Genomic DNA, 23,401 nt, shown 5'->3' with positions numbered 1-23,401 from the left:
TGGGCGGATATTTCGGTCACAACTGTGGTCCGAGCTTTCCGGAAGGCAATGACTTCGACGAGACGGAGCCGGCCATTTTGGATCCCGTATTCGCCCAACTTTTTAATTCGGACACCGAAGGAGAAGAATTCGAGGGATTTATGAATGAAGAATAACTTCAGAAAGTGAGCGTTATGTTTATTTTGTGTGTTGTGACATTAACGTTCGAGCAACATTAAGTTATTGATGTTATTGCTCTGCACTATTTTGAATTTTACTATGTTTGTGATTGCACATTTGCACATTACCGTACATTTTGGGAGTGAACAGAGTTGTTAGAACGCTGGTTTTTAATATATTATTAAAGTTTGACTGACCTATCTGACCGTTTTTTTGACATTCCCTTTAGCGCAGTTAGATGCGGCTTATAACACGGGGCGGCTTATAGGTGGACAAAGTTTTGAAATATGCCGTTCATTGAAGGCGCGGCTTATAACCCAGGGCGGCTTATGGTGCGGAAAATACGGGTACTTCATTTGGTAAAGTTAGATCGGGGGTGCCCAAACGTTTTTGCACTGCGGGCCACATGGTGCGTTCCATTTATAGTGGGAAGTTGGAATTCCCGAGTTCCTAGTCGGAATTTCGACTGAAACGCCATCCGAGGTTGGATGTCTGACTCGGAAGTCTGAGCATTCTCACCACCCCCTGAGTTTGTTTCAAAGATGGCTGCTTTGGATGTAAACAATTATGTCTGCTTTTATAACATCTATTAATAGCTCTTCTGATTCGCTTTTGTCGCAGTAGATCAGCCAAATACAATGTTTGTTGGACGTTTTTAGTCACTGTAGTGTAAACTACATTTCATCCATGTGGTACGTATACAGGTAAAAGCCAGTAAATTAGAATATTTTGAAAAACTTGATTTATTTCAGTAATTGCATTCAAAAGGTGTAACTTGTACATTATATTTATTCATTGCACACAGACTGATGCATTCAAATGTTTATTTCATTTAATTTTGATGATTTGAAGTGGCAACAAATGAAAATCCAAAATTCCGTGTGTCACAAAATTAGAATATTACTTAAGGCTAATACAAAAAAGGGATTTTTAGAAATGTTGGCCAACTGAAAAGTATGAAAATGAAAAATATGAGCATGTACAATACTCAATACTTGGTTGGAGCTCCTTTTGCCTCAATTACTGCGTTAATGCGGCGTGGCATGGAGTCGATGAGTTTCTGGCACTGCTCAGGTGTTATGAGAGCCCAGGTTGCTCTGATAGTGGCCTTCAACTCTTCTGCGTTTTTGGGTCTGGCATTCTGCATCTTCCTTTTCACAATACCCCACAGATTTTCTATGGGGCTAAGGTCAGGGGAGTTGGCGGGCCAATTTAGAACAGAAATACCATGGTCCGTAAACCAGGCACGGGTAGATTTTGCGCTGTGTGCAGGCGCCAAGTCCTGTTGGAACGTGAAATCTCCATCTCCATAGAGCAGGTCAGCAGCAGGAAGCATGAAGTGCTCTAAAACTTGCTGGTAGACGGCTGCGTTGACCCTGGATCTCAGGAAACAGAGTGGACCGACACCAGCAGATGACATGGCACCCCAAACCATCACTGATGGTGGAAACTTTACACTAGACTTCAGGCAACGTGGATCCTGTGCCTCTCCTGTCTTCCTCCAGACTCTGGGACCTCGATTTCCAAAGGAAATGCAAAATTTGCATGGTTGGGTGATGGTTTGGGGTGCCATGTCATCTGCTGGTGTCGGTCCACTCTGTTTCCTGAGATCCAGGGTCAACGCAGCCGTCTACCAGCAAGTTTTAGAGCACTTCATGCTTCCTGCTGCTGACCTGCTCTATGGAGATGGAGATTTCAAGTTCCAACAGGACTTGGCGCCTGCACACAGCGCAAAATCTACCCGTGCCTGGTTTACGGACCATGGTATTTCTGTTCTAAATTGGCCCGCCAACTCCCCTGACCTTAGCCCCATAGAAAATCTGTGGGGTATTGTGAAAAGGAAGATGCAGAATGCCAGACCCAAAAACGCAGAAGAGTTGAAGGCCACTATCAGAGCAACCTGGGCTCTCATAACACCTGAGCAGTGCCAGAAACTCATCGACTCCATGCCACGCCGCATTAACGCAGTAATTGAGGCAAAAGGAGCTCCAACCAAGTATTGAGTATTGTACATGCTCATATTTTTCATTTTCATACTTTTCAGTTGGCCAACATTTCTAAAAATCCCTTTTTTGTATTAACTTTAAGTAATATTCTAATTTTGTGACACACGGAATTTTGGATTTTCATTTGTTGCCACTTCAAATCATCAAAATTAAATGAAATAAACATTTGAATGCATCAGTCTGTGTGCAATGAATAAATATAATGTACAAGTTACACCTTTTGAATGCAATTACTGAAATAAATCAAGTTTTTCAAAATATTCTAATTTACTGGCTTTTACCTGTATATGCTGCAAGTCGCTAGCAATTCCTCTTAATTCAAGGTTGTAGAAAGAGTCCATAATTTCCCACAGGTGATTTATATTCAGACAATAGCTTTTGTGAATGGGACTCACCTAACTCAAGCCCACTTTACCAAAGTAGGATGGCTTAGAGTTGAGGAAAGAGTACACCAAATGGCAATGTGCCTGGTATTCAAAATACTGAGAGAAAGTGTCCCCAAGTACCTGTCCAACTATTTCACCAGAGTAAGTGATGCTTACAGGTACTACACCAGAGGGACTTCCTCAGACCTCGTCCCCTGCAAATTCAAGACTCCCATGGGAAAAAATGCATTCTACTATTTTGCCACCACACAGTGGAATGCACTACCAACATAACCTCTACCTGATCTGAACCTAAATTGATCCCCAGCAACTTTCCGAAGCATCAAACAGGTTTATATGTGGTTATAGCGTATATATATTTATATGTGGTTATAGTGTATATATATTTATATGTGGTTATAGCGTATATATATTTATATGTGGTTATAGTCTATATATATTTATATGTGGTTATAGTGTATATACAAACCCCGTTTCCATATGAGTTGGGAAATTGTGTTAGATGTAAATATAAAAGGAATACAATGATTTGCAAATCATTTTCAACCCATATTCAGTTGAATATGCTACAAAGACAACATATTTGATGTTCAAACTCATAAAATATATTTTTTTTGCAAATAATCATTAACTTCAGCATTTCATGCCAGCAACACGTGACAAAGAAGTTGGGAAAGGTGGCAATTAATACTGATAAAGTTGAGGAATGCTCATCAAACACTTATTTGGAACATCGCACAGGTGTGCAGGCAAATTGGGAACAGGTGGGTGCCATGTTTGGGTATAAAAGTAGATTCCATGAAATGCTCAGTCATTCACAAACAAGGATGGGGCGAGGGTCACCACTTTGTCAACAAACGTGTGAGCAAATTGTTGAACAGTTTAAGAAAAACCTTTCTCAACCAGCTATTGCAAGAGATTTAGGGATTTCACCATCTATGCTCCGTAATATCATCAAAGGGTTCAGAGAACTTGGAGAAATCACTGCACGTAAGCAGCTAAGCCCGTGACCTTCTATCCCTCAGGCTGTACTGCATCAACAAGCGACATCAGTGTGTAAAGGATATCACCACATGGGTTCAGGAACACTTCAGAAACCCACTGTTGGTCGCTACATCTGTAAGTGCAAGTTAAAACTCTCCTATGCAAGGCGAAAACCGTTTATCAACAACACCCAGAAACGCCGTCGGCTTCCCTGGGCCTGAGCTCATCTAAGATAGACTGATACAAAGTGGAAAAGTGTTCTATGGTCTGACGAGTCCACATTTCAAATTGTTTTTGGAAACTGTGGACGTGGTGTCCTCCGGACCAAAGAGGAAAAGAACCATCCGGATTGTTATAGGCGCAAAGTGTAAAAGCCAGCATGTGTGATGGTATGGGGGTGTATTAGTGCCCAAGACATGAGTAACTTACACATCTGTGAAGGCGCCATTAATGCTGAAAGGTACATACAGGTTTTGGAGCAACATATGTTGCCATCCAAGCAACGTTACCATGGACGCCCCTGCTTATTTCAGCAAGACAATGCCAAGCCACGTGTTACATCAACGTGGCTTCATAGTAAAAGAGTGCGGGTACTAGACTGGCCTGCCTGTAGTCCAGACCTGTCTCCCATTGAAAATGTGTGGCGCATTATGAAGCCTAAAATAGCACAACGGAGACCCCCGGACTGTTGAACAACTTAAGCTGTACATCAAGCAAGAATGGGAAAGAATTCCACCTGAGAAGCTTCAAAAATGTGTCTCCTCAGTTCCCAAACCTTTACTGAGTGTTGTTAAAAGGAAAGGCCATGTAACACAGTGGTGAACATGCCCTTTCCCAACTACTTTGGCACGTGTTGCAGCCATGAAATTCTAAGTTAATTATTATTTGCAAAAAATAAATAAAGTTTATGAGTTTGAACATCAAATATGTTGTCTTTGTAGCATATTCAACTGAATATGGGTTGAAAATGATTTGCAAATCATTGTATTCCGTTTATATTTACATCTAACACAATTTCCCAACTCATATGGAAACGGGTTTTGTATATTTATATGTGGTTATAGTGTATATATATTTATATGTGGTTATAGTGTATATATATTTATATGTGGTTTATATATTTATATGTGGTTTATATATATTTATATGTGGTTATAGTGTATATATATTTATATGTGGTTTATATATTTATATGTGGTTTATATATATTTATATGTGGTTATAGTGTATATATATTCATATGTGGTTTATATATATATATATATATATATATATATATATATATATATACATATATATATATATATATGTGGTTATAGTGTATATATATTTATATGTGGTTATAGTGTATAAATATTTACATGTGGTTATAGTGTACATATATGTATATGTGGTTATAGTGTATATATATTTATATGTGGTTATAGTGTATATATTTTTGTATGTGGTTTATATATCTTTATGTGTGGTTATAGTGTATATACATTTATATGTGGTTTATATATATTTATATGTGGTTTATATATATTTATATGTGGTTATAGTGTATATATATTTATATGTGGTTATAGTCTATATATATTTATATGTGGTTTATATATTTATATGTGGTTATAGTGTATATATATTTATATGTGGTTTATATATATTTATATGTGGTTTATATATTTATATGTGGTTTATATATATTTATATGTGGTTATAGTGTATATATATTTATATGTGGTTTATATATTTATATGTGGTTATAGTGTATATATATTTATATGTGGTTATAGTGTATAAATATTTATATGTGGTTATAGTGTATATATATTTATATGTGGTTATAGTGTATATATTTTTATATGTGGTTTATATATCTTTATGTGTGGTTATAGTGTATATACATTTATATGTGGTTTATATATATTTATATGTGGTTATAGTGTATATATATTTATATGTGGTTTATATATATTTATATGTGGTTTATATATATTTATATGTGGTTATAGTGTATATATATTTATATGTGGTTATAGTGTATATATATTTATATGTGGTTATAGTGTATATATATTTATATGTGGTTATAGTGTATATATATTTATATGTGGTTATAGTGTATATATATTTATATGTGGTTATAGTGTATATATATTTATATGTGGTTATAGTGTATATATATTTATATGTGGTTATAGTCTATATATATTTATATGTGGTTTATATATTTATATGTGGTTTATATATATTTATATGTGGTTATAGTGTATATATATTTATATGTGGTTTATATATTTATATGTGGTTTATATATATTTATATGTGGTTATAGTGTATATATATTTATGTGGTTTATATATTTATATGTGGTTTATATATATTCATATGTGGTTATAGTGTATATATATTTATATGTGGTTATAGTGTATAAATATTTATATGTGGTTATAGTGTACATATATTTATATGTGGTTATAGTGTATATATATATTTATATGTGGTTATAGTGTATATATATTTATATGTGGTTATAGTGTATATATATATATATTTATATGTGGTTTATATATATTTATATGTGGTTATAGTGTATATATATTTATATGTGGTCTATATATATTTATATGTGGTTTATATATATTTATATGTGGTTATTGTGTATATATATTTATATGTGGTTTGGATATATTTATATGTGGTTTAGATATATTTATATGTGGTTTATATATATTTATATGTGGTTATAGTGTATATATATATTTATATGTGGTTATAGTGTAAATATATTTATATGCGGTTATAGTCTATATATATATATATATATATATATATATATATATATATATATATATATACATATATATATATTTATATGTGGTTATAGTCTATATATATTTATATGTGGTTATAGTCTATATATATATTTATATGTGGTTATAGTCTATATATATTTATATGTGGTTATAGTCTATATATATTTTCTCATTCTGTTTAGCATACTCTTGGAGTCAACATGTGCATAGTCATGTACATAATGTCATTCTTTGTACATATTGTTTTTCAAATCAGCTGACATGTATACTGTGTATATGTACATAATTTATCTTTTTTTTAATGTCAAATATCAAATACCGTAAAATATCAAATAATATTATTTATCTCATTTGTGTGAGCGACGAAGCAAATGTCCACAATCGTCACACACACGTCAGCAATCGTCACTCACATGCCAACCAATAAGAATTCGGCGGGGGCGGGTCATGGCAGAATTGCATTGTGGGTTTTGGAATGCTAACTGCTATATGCTATACGCTACTGCTGGAGCTATTAAAGTGGATCACATCAACAATCGCGGTAACTTATAAAAACTGAGAAGGACTGAACTAAAATGGCACCGAAAAGGAAATCATATACTGCAGATTACAAGCTGGACGTAGTGTTGGCTTTTATCAAATAAATTTCCCCCAAAAATGCGACTTATACTCCAGTGCGACGTATATATGTTTTTTTTCTTTTTTATTGTGCATTTTCGGCCGGTGCGACGTATACTCCGGAGCGACTTATAGTCCGAAAAATACGGTACATGTTAGATTACCGTATTTTCCGCACTATAAGGCGCACCTAAAAACCACAAATTTTCTCAAAAGCTGACAGTGCGCCTTATAACCCGGTGCGCTTTATATATGGATTAATATTAAGATTCATTTTCATAAAGTTTCGGTCTCGCAACTTCGGTAAACAGCCGCCATCTTTTTTCCCGGTAGAACAGGAAGCGCTTCTTCTTCTACGCAAGCAACCGCCAAGGTAAGCACCCGCCCCCATAGAACAGGAAGCGCTTCTTCTTCTACTGTAAGCAACCACCCGCCCGCGTAGAAGAAGAAAAAGCGCGCGGATATTACCGTACGTTTCATTTCCTTTGTGTGTTTACATCTGTAAAGACCACAAAATGGCTCCTACTAAGCGACAGGGATCCGGTTCATGAAAAGACGCAATCTCTCCATCCGCACACGGATTACTATTTCACAGCAACTGATATTCCTGTGAACCGCACTGTGGATACAACGGGAGCACGTACGGTGAATATTCGCACCACAGGGAATGAGAAGTCATCCTTCACTGTGGTTCTAGCTTGCCATGCTAATGGCCAGAAACTTCCACCCATGGTGATATTCAAAAGGAAGACCTTGCCAAAAGAGACCTTTCCAGCCGGCGTCATCATAAAAGCTAACTCGAAGGGATGGATGAAGAAAAGATGAGCGAGTGGTTAAGGTAAGTTTAAGTTTACGCGAAGAGGCCGGGTGGCTTTTTTCACGCAGCTCCGTCCATGTTGATATACGATTCCATGCGCGCCCACATCACGCTGGTTTTAATATATTATTAAAGTTTGACTGACCTATCTGACTGTTTTTTTGACATTCCTTTAGCGCAGTTAGATGCGGCTTACAACACGGGGCGGCTTATATGTGGACAAAGTTTTGAAATATGCCGTTCATTGAAGGCGCGGCTTATATACGGTATACGGTATATATCTTTTATTACTGAACGTATCAAATGTGATGAATATTTAATGGACCACAATGGAAACAAGCATACTTGCCAACCCTCCCGGATTTTCCGGGAGACTCCCGAAATTCAGCGCCTCTCCCGAAAACCTCCCGGGACAAATTTTCTCCCGAAAAACTCCCGAAATTCAGGCGGACCTGAGTGACGTGTTGACAACACACAACAACAGTGTCTACCGTAAAGCAGTTTGTCTGCCGTAAACAGCAATGTTGTGACACTTTTAAACAGGACAATACTGCCATCTAGTGTACATGCATATGTGACCCACCCATAATGTGTCACATTTTTGTGTTGATTTATTTATTTTATTTTGTGGTTTGAATTCGTTTTTGGAGCTGTCATTACACATTTATCAGTATTCACATTGGTCAGTAGGGGGCAGTAGGGTGTTTCTTCCCAATTGAATGCTATCACCTGCAGACCGGAAGTGTCTTGTCATTCTGATGAGCGCGACCAGTCTGTGAACAATTGAAACGTCCTGTGTGCTTTTTCCTCCTGTATAACAGGTTAGTTTTGGTGAATCAACTCACTGAATAATATCCATGTGATCTTTATAAGTTTAAGTACACATTCTGATGGTGGAGCCTAACTCTAAAGTGTTTGTGAGTTGTAGTTTGTAAATGAACACTGAAATTCAAGTATTTATTTTATTTATATATATATATATATATATATATATATATATATATATATATATATATATATATAGCTAGAATTCACTGAAAGTCAAGTATTTCTTATATATATATATATATATCTTAACCACGCCCCCCGCCCCACCCCCGACCACGCCCCACCCCCCACCTCCCGAAATCGGAGGTCTCAAGGTTGGCAAGTATGGAAACAAGCCTTTTGGCTTTTTGTGCCATCCATTTGCCTTTTTAAAGCATTACATGGATTAAATTCTTTAAGATGTCAATAAACTTCTCAATCAATCAATCAATCAATGTTGCCATTTTGAGTTCCGACCTCATAACTGGAACGCTCGCAACTTGGCTGTGACGTCATTCCAAGCTCCAACTTTTAACTTCCGAGGTAAATAGAATGCAGCAACAGACTGACTAATTAAAGGATGCCAGGACAATATATAGACTTTTTTTTAAAGATGTAGAAAATGCAAAAAGCCAAAGCCAAAATGAAATGCAAACCGTTAACACGCTGGCCAAATAACAAAAAGTAATAATAAATAGGCTAAAAAAGTGAGACTCTGCAGGGCAAAGACACTGTGCGGGCCAATTGACTTGACTACTTCATAATACCAGAAAAATGCATGATGTCATCATATGTAATATGACTGCAGTGTTGGGCAAGCTACTTGGAAAATGTAGTTAGCTAAGTTCCAAGTTATTGCACATGCAATGTAACTTCATGATACTGAAGAAATGCAGCAAGCTAAGCGACAATAAAATAACAGAAGTAGCTTAACAACATTAAAGCTATTCTTTTTTTTTTTTACAGGAACATAAACTAAAGTTCTACTTCTCATCTTTGACTCATTGTTTTCCCTTCATCCTACCTAAAGAAATCCATTGACGCCCACAAGAGCAAATAAAGGCATGCAAACACGCACACAAGTGTTGGTAACAAGTCCTAATGCTGGGTTTGCTTAATGGGTGACTTGCAGGGATGTGAGCAGCCAGAACATTTCTATCTGCACAAAGTACTGCCGGAAAGAACATTTTGAAAATCAAGACTACATTTCCTGCAATTGGGTGCATTTCAAAACTATCATTTATCATAAGATTTATTCTCATTTACCAAACCTCTTTTTGACACTTACATGTACCACGCCATTTTTACGAGATCATTTACTAACATTATTATCATTGAAAGTGTCATGTAAAGTTATATAACATACATGCAATGGCAACTCTACCCTGTAGCCACGCCTCCTCAGGTAATGTACTTCCTGTCCTGTGACCTCTGTTTACAATCAACCACGTCAAAAATATACCTTCTTGCTGGCTGCTGATAAATACTCCAGAACAGTGGTTCTTAACCTGGGTTCCATGGAACCCTAGGGGTTCGGTGAGTCGGGCTCAGGGGTTCGGCGGAGGTCAAGACACACCCGACTCATCGTGTAAATACAAACTTCTCCCTATCGGCGTATTACGGATACGGCAACAGCAGAAGTCAGACTGATTTGCAGGTGTGTAATTTGTTGTGAGTTTATGCACTGTGTTGGTTTTGTTCTTTGAACAAGGTGATGTTCATGCACGCTTCATTTTGTGCACCAGTAAAAAAAACATGGTAACACTTTAGTATGGGGAACATATTCACCATTAATTAGTAGCCTATTAACATGCAAATTAGTAACATAATGGCTCTTAACTAGTCATTATTAAGTACTTATTAATGCCTTATTCGGCATGGCCTTATTTTAACCCTAACCCTCTAACCCAGGGGTGCTCATTACGTCGATCGCGATCTACCGGTCGATCTCGGAGGGTGTGTCAGTCGATCACCAGCATTAAAAAAAATAGTCCTAAAAGTGAGCGATCATAAATCTTCACTATGACGTCACTTCCGTCACTTGATTGACATTCACGGCACCCGAGGGTCTTCTGAGATGACGCTGGCTGCTGCCAGCTCATTAAAACTACCGACTGGAAGGCGAGAAACACTTTATTTCAACAGACTCTGGCGCCGTACCTGTCGTCAAAACTCCAAAGACCGACTGCACAGTTGCACAATAAAAGCTCTGCTTCATCCTGCCTGCGCTACCAAAATAAGAGTCTCAGAAAGCTGGCGTGCACAAGCTAGCAAGCTACGGAGTTTGCCGACAATGTATTTCTTGTAAAGTGTATACAAAGGAGTACAGAAGCTGGACAAATAAGATGCCAAAAACCAACCACTTTCATGTGGTATTGGACAGAAAGGAGGACTTTTTTTCTCCTCCATTCGAAAATGCGGACGTTATCATCACCACTGTCTGATTCCAATCAATGCAAGTCATCACAATCAGGTAATACACCAACTTATATTCTTGTCTTTATGAAAGAAAAGAATCTATATGTGTTAAACATGCTTGTATTATCTTTAAACACCTTTAACTTGTTAACAATATTAACTATATGTGTTAAACATGCTTGTATTATCTTTAACCACCTTTAAGTTGTTAACAATATTAACTATATGTGTTAAACATGCTTGTATTATCTTTAACCACCTTTAAGTTGTTAACAATATTAACTATATGTGTTAAACATGCTTGTTTTATCTTTAACCACCTTTAAGTTGTTAACAATATTAACTATTTGTGTTAAACATGCTTGCATTATCTTTAAACACCTTTAACTTGTTAACAATATTAACTATATGTGTTAAACATGCTTGCATTATCTTTAAACACCTTTAACTTGTTAACAATATTAACTATATGTATTAAACATACTTGTATTATCATTAAACACCTTTAATGTATAAACAATATTAACTATATGTGTTAAACATGCTTGCATTATCATTAAACACCTTTAACTTGTTAACAAAAACATATATTTCATAAATAAGTAAATATAATTTATATATATGAATGAGGTAGATCCCACGACTTGATCAATTGAAAAGTAGCTCGCCTGCAGAAAAAGTGTGAGCACCCCTGCTCTAACCCTAACCCTAACCATAACCAAATACCTTTAAATTAAGTCTTTATTACTTAGAATATGTTCCCCATACTAAAGTGTTACCAAAAACATATAACTTTGTCTTGAATTTGAAAAAAATAACATTTTATTTTTCACTAAAGAAGGGTTGGGTGAATGCGCATATGAAACTGTTGGGGTTCGGTACCTCCAACAAGGTTAAGAACCACTGCTCTAGAACTACAACTGCTTTGGAACCAACATTGTTCGGTATCGGACTGCAATCATCCAAATATGATTAGCAGCAATGTGGCTCGGGAGCGAACGGAGAAGACAACAAGTAAGCTAGCTGTATAGTTAGCTAACTAGCGAGCTTGTTAGGGCGCTCCTGATCGTCCGGCAAGTCAGTACGCCGTTTAGGCATGAGGAACAGTGAGTAACTGAGGCTGAAGCGAACATTCAACAAATTTTGTTTACGTCCTATTTTTATTGATATTTCATTCAAAAAATGTTCAAGTGAAATTTTGACGCAAATATGAATATTTAAGTTCTGCGTTTTGGCAGATATTTTACATGCCTGTGATGCCTAGCTAAGCTGGCAATTATTGTGTTGATGTGTGTTCTTGAAGGAAATCTATGACGAATTGCATCCGCTGTGACTTACAAATGTTATGTGACGTGTTCATGTCAATCCTAAGGTTCATGCATTCGGGAATGAGCTTGCAGTCAGTTTTGGATGCCTCTAAACGCTGTGTCTTTCAGTCCGGCTACGTTGTGATGTCACAGCAAGGTGGACGTACTTATATGGACATTAAGTAAATCTATCAACCAGTCTGCTGCAAGGTGTGAGCTGCCTGGAGTGTGATGTCTTCTTGTTTCATAAATTCCCACCTGCTCTGATATCTACAGTATAAAACAAATACTTCAGTGTTCATTTGACCACATATTACACGGGAATTGTCAGTCATGATGGGCTACTACGCAAATGGACTAGCCCCTAAACTACGACGGGAACAGACGGCACCATTACGACATCTCTACTGGGTTTGAGGGACCATAACAGAAATATTATTTTCATTTAATTGCGGGATGCTAACTAACAGCTTGCAGAAAGCAGGTTATAAATGTGACCGTTGAGCAAAATGTACTTTAAAGCATATTCAACATGCATCATCTAGATTAGTTATTCTCAGACTGTGGTACGCGGGATCCATTTAGTGGTATGCCAAAGAATGACTTAATTAAATATTCAAACACAGTCTTACTGTTCAAACTGTGTGTAATGTTACAGAGGCCATAATATTACATACAGGTAAAAGCCAGTAAATTAGAATATTTTGAAAAACTTGATTTATTTCAGTAATTGCATTCAAAAGGTGTAACTTGTACATTATATTTATTCATTGCACACAGACTGATGCATTCAAATGTTTATTTCATTTAATTTTGATGATTTGAAGTGGCAACAAATGAAAATCCAAAATTCCGTGTGTCACAAACTTAGAATATTACTTAAGGCTAATACAAAAAAGGGATTTTTAGAAATGTTGGCCAACTGAAAAGTATGAAAATGAAAAATATGAGCATGTACAATACTCAATACTTGGTTGGAGCTCCTTTTGCCTCAATTACTGCGTTAATGCGGCGTGGCATGGAGTCGATGAGTTTCTGGCACTGCTCAGGTGTTATGAGAGCCCAGGTTGCTCTGATAGTGGCCTTCAACTCTTCTGCGTTTTTGGGTCTGGCATTCTGCATCTTCCTTTTCACAATACCCCACAGATTTTCTATGGGGCTAAGGTCAGGGGAGTTGGCGGGCCAATTTAGAACAGAAATACCATGGTCCGTAAACCAGGCACGGGTAGATTTTGCGCTGTGTGCAGGCACCAAGTCCTGTTGGAACTTGAAATCTCCATAGAGCAGGTCAGCAGCAGGAAGCATGAAGTGCTCTAAAACTTGCTGGTAGACGGCTGCGTTGACCCTGGATCTCAGGAAACAGAGTGGACCGACACCAGCAGATGACATGGCACCCCAAACCATCACCCAACCATGCAAATTTTGCATTTCCTTTGGAAATCGAGGTCCCAGAGTCTGGAGGAAGACAGGAGAGGCACAGGATCCACGTTGCCTGAAGTCTAGTGTAAAGTTTCCACCATCAGTGATGGTTTGGGGTGCCATGTCATCTGCTGGTGTCGGTCCACTCTGTTTCCTGAGATCCAGGGTCAACGCAGCCGTCTACCAGCAAGTTTTAGAGCACTTCATGCTTCCTGCTGCTGACCTGCTCTATGGAGATGGAGATTTCACGTTCCAACAGGACTTGGCGCCTGCACACAGCGCAAAATCTACCCGTGCCTGGTTTACGGACCATGGTATTTCTGTTCTAAATTGGCCCGCCAACTCCCCTGACCTTAGCCCCATAGAAAATCTGTGGGGTATTGTGAAAAGGAAGATGCAGAATGCCAGACCCAAAAACGCAGAAGAGTTGAAGGCCACTATCAGAGCAACCTGGGCTCTCATAACACCTGAGCAGTGCCAGAAACTCATCGACTCCATGCCACGCCGCATTAACGCAGTAATTGAGGCAAAAGGAGCTCCAACCAAGTATTGAGTATTGTACATGCTCATATTTTTCATTTTCATACTTTTCAGTTGGCCAACATTTCTAAAAATCCCTTTTTTGTATTAGCCTTAAGTAATATTCTAATTTTGTGACACACGGAATTTTGGATTTTCATTTGTTGCCACTTCAAATCATCAAAATTAAATGAAATAAACATTTGAATGCATCAGTCTGTGTGCAATGAATAAATATAATGTACAAGTTACACCTTTTGAATGCAATTACTGAAATAAATCAAGTTTTTCAAAATATTCTAATTTACTGGCTTTTACCTGTATATGTTTGTTAACTAAAACCTCTGCCTTGTTTTTGATGATTTCTTGGGTCTACTATGCTACTGTATTTTAATGTTGGTCATAATGGTGGTACTTCGAGAGCCAAGAGTTTTCTGAGGTGGTACTTGGTGAAAAAAGCTTGAGAACCACTAGTCTAGACCAGGGGTCTTAAACATTGTCAAGGCCCAGGACCCCCAAATTGATGGAGCGATAGAGCTAAGACCCTCTACTTACATATCTTGTAAAAAAAGAAAAAGTGTGTTTTTATTAAACTGAGCATAAAGTTACCATGTTGTTGTAATTTATGTGATAGCAGTAGTGCTGCTAATAGCGAGCAAACAACGGGCGTACAAATTGCAACCTGAAAACTGACGCGTTAATTGTTTGCTGACAACTGGACTGCTAATCGCTAATCGCTGGCAACTAGACCATTAATCGCTAGCTGGCAACGAGAGCGCAAATTGCTAGCTGGCAACTAAAATGCTAAACGCTAGCTGTCTTAAATGCTAACATTAAAAATGATCATCGTTATTTTATGTTTATATTTTAAAATCCACGACAATGCCATTTATAAACACTACAGTGTGTTGGATGAATTTTAATGTGTATTTCAATGAAAATATTTTACGACCCCCTGAACACCTCTGATCTGGGCCGGAAGGAAGCTTTTTAAAGGTCTGCTTTAAAATGTGTGTTGGACGTCTTGGACATTGATAAGAGATTCATCTCGGGCTTGCACAGTAAACCTCAGAATGCATAATTCTTAGAGGGCTCCATAAAAGTTAAAGTACCAATGGTAGTCACACACACACTAGGTGTGGCCAAATTATTCTCTGCATTTGACCCATCAAACTTGATCACCCCCTGGGAGGTGAGGGGAGCAGTGGGCAGCAGCGGTGGCCGCGCCCGGGAATCATTGTTGGTGATTTAACTCCCAATTCCAACCTTTGATGCTGAGTGCCAAGCAAGTATTTGCTGTGTAGGATTTTGTAATGCAAGTATGTGAGTGACAGGTGACAACAAGCGGCCCTAACAGATGAAACAATGTTCGTCAACACTGTTCAACGTCTTTAAAGAGGACAGGAATTCCATCGATCACTTTAATGAGCAAAACGGTTTATATTCGTCCGTAACCACACCAAAAAGATTAGTAATAAACTTGGTCATTTTCTGCCGTACAAAGCAGGCTTAAACCAACTCTTTGTCATCTTTCACCTCAACAGCAGCCGCTCGCACTCTCTCACCTGCACCGCACTCATGGCACTTAGCCACTGATGCATTCATGGCCACAAAGGAAGTGGGACATCTCCAACACAACAAAGTGTAATTGCCACGTCGTTACACTAGGACTCCTCAATCCGATGTGTGCTTACTCTACTGTCATTTATTAAGAATGTTCATTTATGGATATTAATCATGAAATGCGGTGAACAGATTAAAGAAATGCTAATACAATATATTTACAGACAGAAAGTTACAGGAATGTACTCTTTATCCCATGCTTACATCTCATTGTGCAACATGAGAATGTTTTAAGGGGAACCAATTCTGAAAGGTGTACCGTATTTTCCGCACCATAAACCGCCCTGGGTTATAAGCCGCGCCTTCAATGAACGGCATATTTCAAAACTTTGTCCACCTATAAGCCGCCCCGTGTTAAAAGCTGCATCTAACTGCGCTAAAGGAATGTCAAAAAAACAGTCAGATAGGTCAGTCAAACTTTAATAATATATTAAAAACCAGCGTGATGTGGGCGCGCATGGAGTCGTATATCAACATGCGTGAAAAAAGCCACCCGGCCTCTTCGCGTAAACTTCCCTTAACCACTCGCTCATCTTTTCTTCATCCATCCATCCCTTCGAGTTAGCTTTTATGATGACGCCGGCTGGAAAGGTCTCTTTTGGCAAGGTCTTCCTTTTGAATATCACCATGGGTGGAAGTTTCTGGCCATTAGCATGGCAAGCTAGAACCACAGTGAAGGATGACTTCTCATTCCCTGTGGTGCGAATATTCACCGTACGTGCTCCCGTTGTATCCACAGTGCGGTTCACAGGAATATCAAAAGTCAGTGGAACCTCGTCCATGTTGATAATGTTCTCTGGCCGGATCTTTTTTTCAGCTATCTTGTTTTTACAATATGCACGGAAAGTAGCCAGCTTTTCTTGAAAGTCTTTAGGCAGTTGCTGTGAAATAGTAGTCCGTGTGCGGATGGAGAGATTGCGTCTTTTCATGAACCGGAAACCTGTCGCTTAGTAGGAGCCATTTTGTGGTCTTTACAGATGTAAACACACAAAGGAAATGAAACGTAATATCCGAGCGCTTCTTCTACTTCTTCTTCTTCTACGCGGGCGGGTGGTTGCTTACAGTAGAAGAAGAAGCGCTTCCTCTTCTATGGGGGCGGGTGCTTACCTTGGCGGTTGCTTGCCGTAGAAGAAGAAGCGCTTCCTCTTCTACGGGGAAAAAAGATGGCGGCTGTTTACCGTAGTTGCGAGACCTAAACTTTATGAAAATGAATCTTAATATTAATCCATATATAAAGCGCACCGGGTTATAAGCCGCACTGTCAGCTTTTGAGTAAATTTGTGGCTTTTAGGTGCGGCTAATAGTGCGGAAAATACGGACACATTTTTCCCCAAGCAGGACCCCCACCGAGACATACAATCTTAGTACATAGCTCATGAAAAACAAGATTTTGTTTTCATTGTAAGTGGGCCAAATTACTTAAATTAGAAAAGAATCTCATGAAAATGACTGCTGTCATTTGATTATTATATAAAAAAACATTTGACTTGTCATCAAGTTAGGTTTGGGACAGGTGTGATGCTGCACGTCTGATGTTGTTCATACAGTATGTGCTCCACTGAACGCCCAGGGAGTTTTTGCATTTGCTCTGACAGAAAGATGAAAAATGAAAGGGAACATTGGTCTCTGCCATTGTCTCCAGCTGTGTGCTTTTCAATCCGGCTGCCTCAGACAATGTGTGGAAGTGATCGGCGGGAGCACAGGTAAGTGACGTAATACAGGCGAGATGCATTGGAAACTTGGAAAATGGAGCTTCTTGAAAAGCTATTTCACGTATAAAAAAAAACCCAGCGTTGTTACGACCACGCTACTGAGGAATGTAGTTTAACTAGCACGCCACCTCTGCATGGACCCATAAGTCTGACTGACTTGAGATTTCTCACACAGCTCAATGTGGTCTACAAAACACCCACTGCAACTTTAGGTTGTTAAGCCGAATGATCGTGAAATTTGGTACACACCTTTTGGGGACTGACGTGAGCAAGATTGGTTGAAGAACATGGTTGTCACCCAGCAAAATGTCACATGACTAAGTTGTCTGATACCCTTACCTGACAAAAACGCTACTTTTTCTTTCAGGATGGGAAGCACCTCCATCGCTCTCATGTCCTCATTTCTCCTAAAACCTGGGAAGAAAAAGAAGAGAGGAGGACAAAATGATGAACACAGAGGACATCTTTAATCGACAACATGGCGCCATTTTCATCTGCTTTATTCAAACTTGATTCAATCAATTTGCCATCAACATAGATCAAGTAGTGTACATGCAGCCAGAAGATACATAAATAATGCACTGTGCAGTCTGGGTAAATATATTTGTATGCTCTTAAACAGAGGTGGGTAGAGTAGCCAGAAATTGTACTCAAGTAAGAGTACTGTTACTTTAGAGATTTATTACTCAAGTAAAAGTAAGGAGTAGTCACCCAAATATTTACTTGAGTAAAAGTAAAAAGTATGTTGTGAAAAAACTACTCAAGTACTGAGTAACTGATGAGTAACATACACACACATATCATATATATATATACACACACACACACACACACACACACACACACACACATATATATATATATATATATATATATATATATATATATATATATATATATATATATATATATATACATACACACATATATATATATATACACACATACATATATATATATATCTATATATCTATATATATATATACACACACACACATTTATATATATATATATATATATATATATATGTATGTGTGGGAAAAAAAATCACAAGACTATTTCATCTCTACAGGCCTGTTTCATGAGGGGGGGTTCCCTCAATCATCAGGAGATTTTAATGGGAGCATTCACATACCATGGATTATATAGGGCACAGAGTGGGTGGGTACAGGCTGGTGTAGGGGCGTGGTGATTGGCTCATGTGTTACCTAGGAGGTGTTTCCGTCTGTGGCGGCATGCTGATACAATTTCGCTGCGCTTGTTGAGGGATGACAGGTCTGGACGGTAAATAATAAACAGTTTTTCTTTCAAGCATAGGTTGCATCTTTTATTACCACTATTGTAAGGTGTGCTGGATGCAAGAATTTGCCATGTTATTGAATATTCAACATTATTGTCTTTGAGGTCCCAAATGTGTTTGCTGAGTTCTGTGGTATTCCGCAGGTTTTGGTTCCTGAAAGAAGCCTTGTGATTGTTCCATCTGGTTTTAAACTCTCCCTCGGTTAATCCTACATATGTGTCGGATGTGTTAATGTCCTTGCGTGTTACCTTAGATTGGTAGACAACTGATGTTTGTAAGCACCCCCCGTTGAGAGGGCAATCAGGTTTCTTTCGACAGTTGCAACCTTTGTTGGTTTTGGAGTCGCTCTGTCCGGGGGCCGACGGCTCATTTGCAATTGTTTTGTTGTGGTTTGAGATGATTTGTCGTATATTGTTCATACAGCTGTAGCTCAATTTAATGTTGTTCTTGTTGAATACTTTTCTTAGGGTGTTGTCTTTGGGAAAGTGTTTGTCAATCAGATTGAGGAATTTGTGTCCAATGTTAGTTGAGACGTTTTTGCTGTATGGGGGGTTGTACCAGATGATGTCGTTTCGTTTTCTGTTCTTTTTCGGTTGGTTTCCTGGCGTGGGTTCATAGGTGAGGGTGAAATTGTATCCGCTTTCATCAAGGGCTTTTTGGTACGGGGGGGTTGCTTGGTCAAATTCAGCTTTGCTAGATGACAGCATCGATAGCCTTTTATTAATTCCGGTAGGTATTCTTTTCGTGGTGGTGGGTGGGTGGTTGCTGTCATGGTGCACGTATTGGAGTGTTGTCATATATTGCGCTCTACTACGGTATCGAGCACTATTTTTTGGATAACCTTATTAAGACATATATATATATATATATATATATATATATACACACACACACACATATATATATACAGTATATAATTTATATTTATTTATTTTGCCGTTTTTGTTTACATGTTAAAGGTGTTTTAATGAATATACATGCATGTTTAACACATATAGATTCCTTTCTTTCATGAAGACAAGAATATAAGTTGGTGTATTACCTGATTCTGATGACTTGCATTGATTGTAATCAGACAGTAGTGCTGATAGCGTCCACGTTTTCAAATGGAGGAGAAAAAAAGTTCCTCCTTTCTGTCTAATACCACATGAAAGTGGTTGGTTTTTGGCATCTTATTTGTCCAGCTTCCATATTCGTTTTGATACACTTTACAAGAAATACATTGGCGGCAAACTCCGTAGCTTGCTAGCTTGTTTGCGCTGGCTTTAGGAGACTCTTGTTTTGAAAGCGCAGGCGCGATGGCGCGGCACTTTTATTGTGAAGACAGGAACTGTGCAGTCAGTCTTTAGGCTTTTGACGGGATGTACGGTTGAAATAAAAAAGGGTCTTTTTTCCTTCACACTTTTGATTGATTGATTGAAACTTTTATTAGTAGATTGCACAGTACAGTATATATTCCGTACAATTGACCACTAAATGGTAACACCCCAATAAGTTTTTCAACTTGTTTAAGTCAGGTCATGTGACCGCCTGGCTCTGTTTGATTGGTCCAACGTCACCAGTGACTGCATCTGATTGGTGGAACGGAGTGAACGTCACCAGTGACTGTATTTGTTGAAACGCAGGCACTATGAAGGTCTGTCTGACAGACCAAAACAAACAAAGCGTGCATTAACAAATCGATAAAAATTAGTAGCGAGTAGCGAGCTGAATGTAGATAAAAGTAACGGAGTAAAAGTAGCGTTTCTTCTCTATAAATATACTCAAGTAAAAGTAAAAGTATGTTGCATTAAAACTACTCTTAGAAGTACAATTTATCCCAAAAGTTACTCAAGTAGATGTAACGGAGTAAATGTAGCGCGTTACTACCCACCTCTGCTCTTAAAACAAAGCCATGCAAACATCATCATGCATATCGTCATCTTTATGTGCTCGACGCCTCAATCATTGGTATGTTTTCATCTACAAAACCATTCTGGGTATCACTCCATCTTATCTGTCTTGTCTTTTAACAAAGAAACAAGGAAGTCACAATCTTCGTTCAATGGATGTTCTGCAATTTGTTGTCCCCAAAGTAAGAACTGAACTGGGCAAGAAAGCATTTAGGTTTTCAGCACCGAAGGCTTGGAATAACCTACAATCGAACATTAAACTTCAAACCCTAGTTACGCTGAATGAGTTTAAAGCTTCTGTGAAAGGACTGCAGTCTACCTTGTCTGTATGCACATGTGTCATGTGAGCAAGTTTTAATGTTGTAAATGTGATGTTTTATGTATTTGTTTACTGTTTTTAATGTAACCTTGCTGCTGCCCTCTTGGCCAGGTCTCCCTTGGAAAAGAGATCTTTGATCTCAATGCGATTTTACCTGGTTAAATAAAGGCTAATAATAAATAATAATATCGTGTGTTTTACAACAAGCAGCCCCTCTGTGAGCAGCAACTCATGACTGATACACAGCTTAGAAAATGCAGATAAGTTCCTTTATTGATATTTTTAGTCCATACAGTTACTGACGTCATGGAGTCTTTTTTTTTTTGCCTGAGTAAAACCAAATTGGCAGCAATTAAAAGGAACACATAATAAGGGAAAAGGCCATCGATGGAGGAAACGGACATCAGCGTCTTTTCAGCAGCGAGTGACTCGTCTTCTGAAGAAAGAGCATCTTTGACGAGCGCAGGGATTATCAAAAGGTCAGTGAAACGTTCGTTGCCGACAACATGACACGACATACAAGCGTCGACATGACGTTTATAGTCGGGCTGGACAAGTAACCGATTTTTAATCACAATTTCATTTTGTCTTCTGACAAATACAAGAAAATGATGATTGGAAAACACGATTAATAGGCCATGCAGCATGCATGCACATTTCGGAGCTTGTGACGATGAAATGGATGAGTGAGGAAATGAGTGGAAAAAAGAGCAAGTCTGCTAAAAAATTGGGATTGCCACGGTTGCTACTTTTTATTTGACATAGCGCTGGTATGCCTGATTAATAATCACTAAACTCCCAAAATAGATAGTAAGGCATTTCCACGTTCACGTAACCACGGAAGAGTCACAGAATTGGCCAATAGTCTGTTGAACACAGACTATCAAGGAAGTTGACAAAAATGTGAGTGAAATGCTGTTATTGTGAAAAGAAGGAACATTTTTTTGTGGATTGCTCATTTATTCCCGAAAGTAAACACGTCCTGAAGTAAACAATGTGGAAACGACCACTTTAAACAGCAACTTGACAACGCACAATCCAACTCATAGGCTTGAGTTGGCTCTCTCGTTTTTATTAAACAGCCTCAAGTCATGACATGCCCCTCTATTTAACAGCCCCGCCTCCATTTGTGTGTCATAAGTTCAATAACCTTCGGAATGGACTAAATCCTGGATGGTCTGCACATCTCTCGTTTTTAGGACACTCGCAGAATTATTATTTCATTTCTTTTCCAGAAACCCAAGCAACTTTCATCTGCAATCTTTCAAAGAATCACTTACATACTCAATGTTTAGCAACACAATTCATTAAACGGGCCCAGAATGGATGCAGAAAAGTCTTCCAAACATTTCATACACATCACTTAGGCTTGTTTAGTATTTGAGAAAGTGGCACAGCGGCTAAATATAGCGTGGCCTGGTCAGAGGCACACATATGCAAATACAAAAGCCCACACAGAGACTGATTGGGAATGAAGTGGTGGTAATTGACAAGCTTGTACCTGTCAAACTAATGACCGTGGAGCCTTTCGGTGCATCCAACCACTTGTGATTAGCTGCCCAGCAAGCCATCGTCAACTCATCCAGAAATGCTACAAATTAGGCAACAAGGACGGACCATTCCATTCCCGCTTCGGGCAGAGCCAGAAGCAGCTGCACATCATCTGGGCGAAGATATTCCACACCGGGAAAGTAAAATGCACACTTTGCCGTTGTCCACCATTTCTATGGAAAAGCCAAGGCAAACATTTCTGGCGTAGAGCTGTGAGGTGTCACCGTGGAATAGACCAGGTCATGTTTCAGGCGGTAATCCTGGACGCGTGGGAGGGTCTGTAATTATTAAATGCCTGCAGTGCATTTATGGATCCTGACAAGCTCCTTAGCAAGAAGACTTGAGATTGACAGATTGCGGTACATACAACACCGGCATGGAAAAAAAAAGAGTTGAGAACATTCAGATACAGACATTTAAAAAGGATGAATTATCCCTCCAGTTGATGAAAGAAACATTCCACTCACATGTTGTAGGTGGTGTTAATGCGCCCTAGATAGTGACGGAGAACTGCCTACCAACTAAAGGACAGAAAGCAGAGCTGCACGATTAATCGACATTGAGGTTTTAATTAGTACGATAAATAACCGCAAGAGGCGGAGATTTTTTTTCCGCTGTCAGTGACAGACATGTTGAGCCTGCCGTTTCTTTGCCTCTCGCTTCTAACAGGGAGAAAGAGGTCTCACTCTGTGCATCGTTCTCAGAACCTGAGCGCGTTTAACAGTAGAATTAACTGAACGCAATGAGCCCTCTTTACAGTCAT

At 38.5% G+C, this 23,401-nt stretch overlaps 1 protein-coding gene across 3 annotated transcripts in view; it reads right to left on the bottom strand.

The window, feature by feature from the left end:
* The window catches only part of LOC133620811 (triple functional domain protein-like), a 263,468-nt gene that overhangs the window by 170,198 nt on the left and 69,869 nt on the right, over nucleotides 1-23,401 (bottom strand). For all 3 annotated transcript variants that reach the window (XM_061982390.2, XM_061982387.2, XM_061982388.2), the window contains exon 4: nucleotides 17,916-17,990. In XM_061982390.2, the coding sequence (XP_061838374.2) occupies nucleotides 17,916-17,990 (75 nt within the window). The remainder of the gene's footprint in view (nucleotides 1-17,915; nucleotides 17,991-23,401) is intronic.

The sequence above is a fragment of the Nerophis lumbriciformis genome, linkage group LG21, assembly GCF_033978685.3.
Source record: "Nerophis lumbriciformis linkage group LG21, RoL_Nlum_v2.1, whole genome shotgun sequence".
Taxonomy (NCBI): Eukaryota; Metazoa; Chordata; class Actinopteri; order Syngnathiformes; family Syngnathidae; genus Nerophis; species Nerophis lumbriciformis.
Note: the sequence above shows the minus strand (reverse complement) of the source record. Positions and strands in the feature narration are given on the sequence as shown.